At 39.4% G+C, this 2,500-nt stretch overlaps 1 protein-coding gene across 1 annotated transcript in view; it reads left to right on the top strand.

Moving 5' to 3' along the window:
* Positions 1–2,500, top strand: part of ttn.2 (titin, tandem duplicate 2) — a 312,546-nt gene that overhangs the window by 177,955 nt on the left and 132,091 nt on the right. Inside the window, exons 155-157 of the mRNA XM_080038538.1 lie at positions 51–156; positions 1,040–1,236; positions 1,764–2,069. Coding sequence (XP_079894664.1) covers positions 51–156; positions 1,040–1,236; positions 1,764–2,069 — 609 coding nt within the window. The remainder of the gene's footprint in view (positions 1–50; positions 157–1,039; positions 1,237–1,763; positions 2,070–2,500) is intronic.

The raw sequence follows: 2,500 nt of genomic DNA, 5'->3' as shown, positions 1-2,500 counted from the left end.
ATCCATTATTACCTGTGGATTTGGGATAATAAGACTTGTCTTCCTTGCAGCTACTCCCGGCCCTCCATACGCCCTGACTGTGGATGCTATCACCAAGAGATACGTGGACCTTTACTGGGAAGCGCCTAAGAACGACGGGGGTAGACCCATCCTCAAGTGAGTTTCAGCATTAAAACAAAACTGGGGCGACTGTGGCTCAGGTGGTAGAGCGGGTCGGCCGATGATCAAAGGGTTGGAGGTTCGATCCCCGCCCTGCCACCTGTATCATGGTTGTTATGTCCTTGGGCAAGACACTTCACCCACCTTGCCTCGTGTGAATGTCAATAGTTAGCCTGCTGCTATCGGTGTATGAATGTGTGTGTGAATGGTAACGGGGGAAAGGAAAACAGGTCTCCCTTGTAAAAGAGTCTCCGGTCTCAATGGGATTTACCTGTAGAAATAAAGGTTAAAAAAAAAAAAACAGTTACAGAAACCAAGCTCCTTATTAAGTCTTGTATAATTAATTTATCTTCCAGTTTTGTTTCTTGTAATCTCATTTTATAATAAGAGGATTTCTTCAACAATTGTTACACATTGTTCATGTGTAGGGGGCGCTATCTTCTCCTCTTTAGTAACTATAGCTTCTTGTCCTTGAAGGCCACCGTACCTTCTGTAAATTCTCCCAAAGAGAGGGGTTAGCAAGGGAGCGTTGACTTCTACAATCTCACCTCTAGATGATGCCGAAATGCACCAATATTACAAAAGGCACATGTTCCAATATTGTCATACTTTATTTAAGTGGAATCTCAGTGCTAAAAAAAACATATCTCAAAAATCATATGAATTACTTTTTTTAATTTTTCAAAACTCAATGCTTGGAGGCGTTCCGGGTAAGAATCCAGCCCGGGTCGTTCTCTGCATGTCATTCCCCTCTCTGACCCCGTCTCTCTTCCACTGTCTAGTAAAGCAAAAATGCCCCAAAAATATTTTCTTTTCTTGAAAAAAAAAAAAATCTAAATTTCTCCTAAAACTAAAGTGCCCATCTCCCTCACCCCTCCAGGTATTCCGTTGAGAAGAAGGAGAAGCTTGGTACCCGCTGGACTAAGTGTGGAAAGACGTCTGGTCCCGACTGTAAGTACAGAGTGACAGACGTGATCGAGGGAACAGAGGTCCAGTTCCAGGTCCGAGCCGAGAACGAAGCCGGAGCGGGACAACCCAGTGAACCCACTGAGATACTCACCATCGAAGACCCTACCGGTTAGTATGAGGATATGTTATTTAAATTAGTTATTATATCTATCTATCTATCTATCTATCTATCTATCTATCTATCTATCTATCTATCTATCTATCTATCTATCTATCTATCTATCTATCTATCTATCTATCTATCTATCTATCTATCTATCTATCTATCTATCTATCTATCTATCTATCTATTTTATGATATAGTTTATATCTATCCATGAGTAACAGCTTAATAAAGCACCATAGAAGACCCCACCGGTTAGTAGTATGATGATATGACATTTAAATTAGTTATTATCAATTATCTATCTATTCATTCTCGAGGACCCAACTGGTTAGTATGAGGATATGTTATTTAAACAAGTTATTATAACTATTTTATGTTATATTTTTTATCAAGTAAGTCTATCCATGAGTAACTGATTAATAAAGTTAAGAGCCTAAATCTACCCTTTTCTCGAGAACAAAAAATACTATGTACAGGTCTTAAAAATGCATTTTCAGCATGTTTTTAATAAGAAAAATATCTATTTCAGGCGCCCCATCTCCCCCCATTGAGCTCCATGTCACGGGGGCAAACAGAAAGTTCTTGTCCATCGCGTGGAAACCTCCACAGCGGGACGGAGGCTGCCCCATTAACGGATACCACATCGAGATGACCGAGGCCGGGACAGAGAAGTGGATGAGGGTCAACTCCCGGCCCGTCAAAGAGCTGAAGTACAGAGTGGAAGAAGGAATCGTACCAGAGAAAGAATATATACTGAGAGTCAGAGCGATCAACTCTGTGGGAGTCGGAGAGCCATCGGACATCTCTGAGAATGTCTTCGCCAAAGAGAATGACTGTAAGTGTTTAATTTACTAAGATAAACCCACTTAAAGAATGCTAGATTGAGTTGGCGTTGTCTATTATATATGTTACATCATTACATTATTACTCGTACATATTTGTAGCTGGATAAATTGGATTGTGTATAGGACTGAAACTAACTTTCTTCGTAGATTAATTTAATATTATTTGTATTCATAAATTGATTGATTTGTTTGTTAAAAAAATAAAAGAGAGGTGACAAATCTTCACATTTGAGAAGCCTGAAATATGAAATCTTGTCAACATCTGCATAAAAAATTTGACAATTGTGAAAATAGTCATTGGCCAATTGGGCTTAAGACTTTCCTTAAAGGCCAGGCAAGGCCAGACAAGTTTATTTCTATAGCACAAGGCCATTCAAAGTGCTTTACAGGGGCATGAAATACATCAAGATTAAAATACATC

This window comes from Ammodytes marinus, assembly GCF_949987685.1.
Source record: "Ammodytes marinus genome assembly, chromosome: 12".
Taxonomy (NCBI): domain Eukaryota; kingdom Metazoa; phylum Chordata; class Actinopteri; order Uranoscopiformes; family Ammodytidae; genus Ammodytes; species Ammodytes marinus.
The sequence above is the reverse complement of the archived record's forward strand: the minus strand, read 5'-3'. Positions and strand labels throughout refer to the sequence as shown.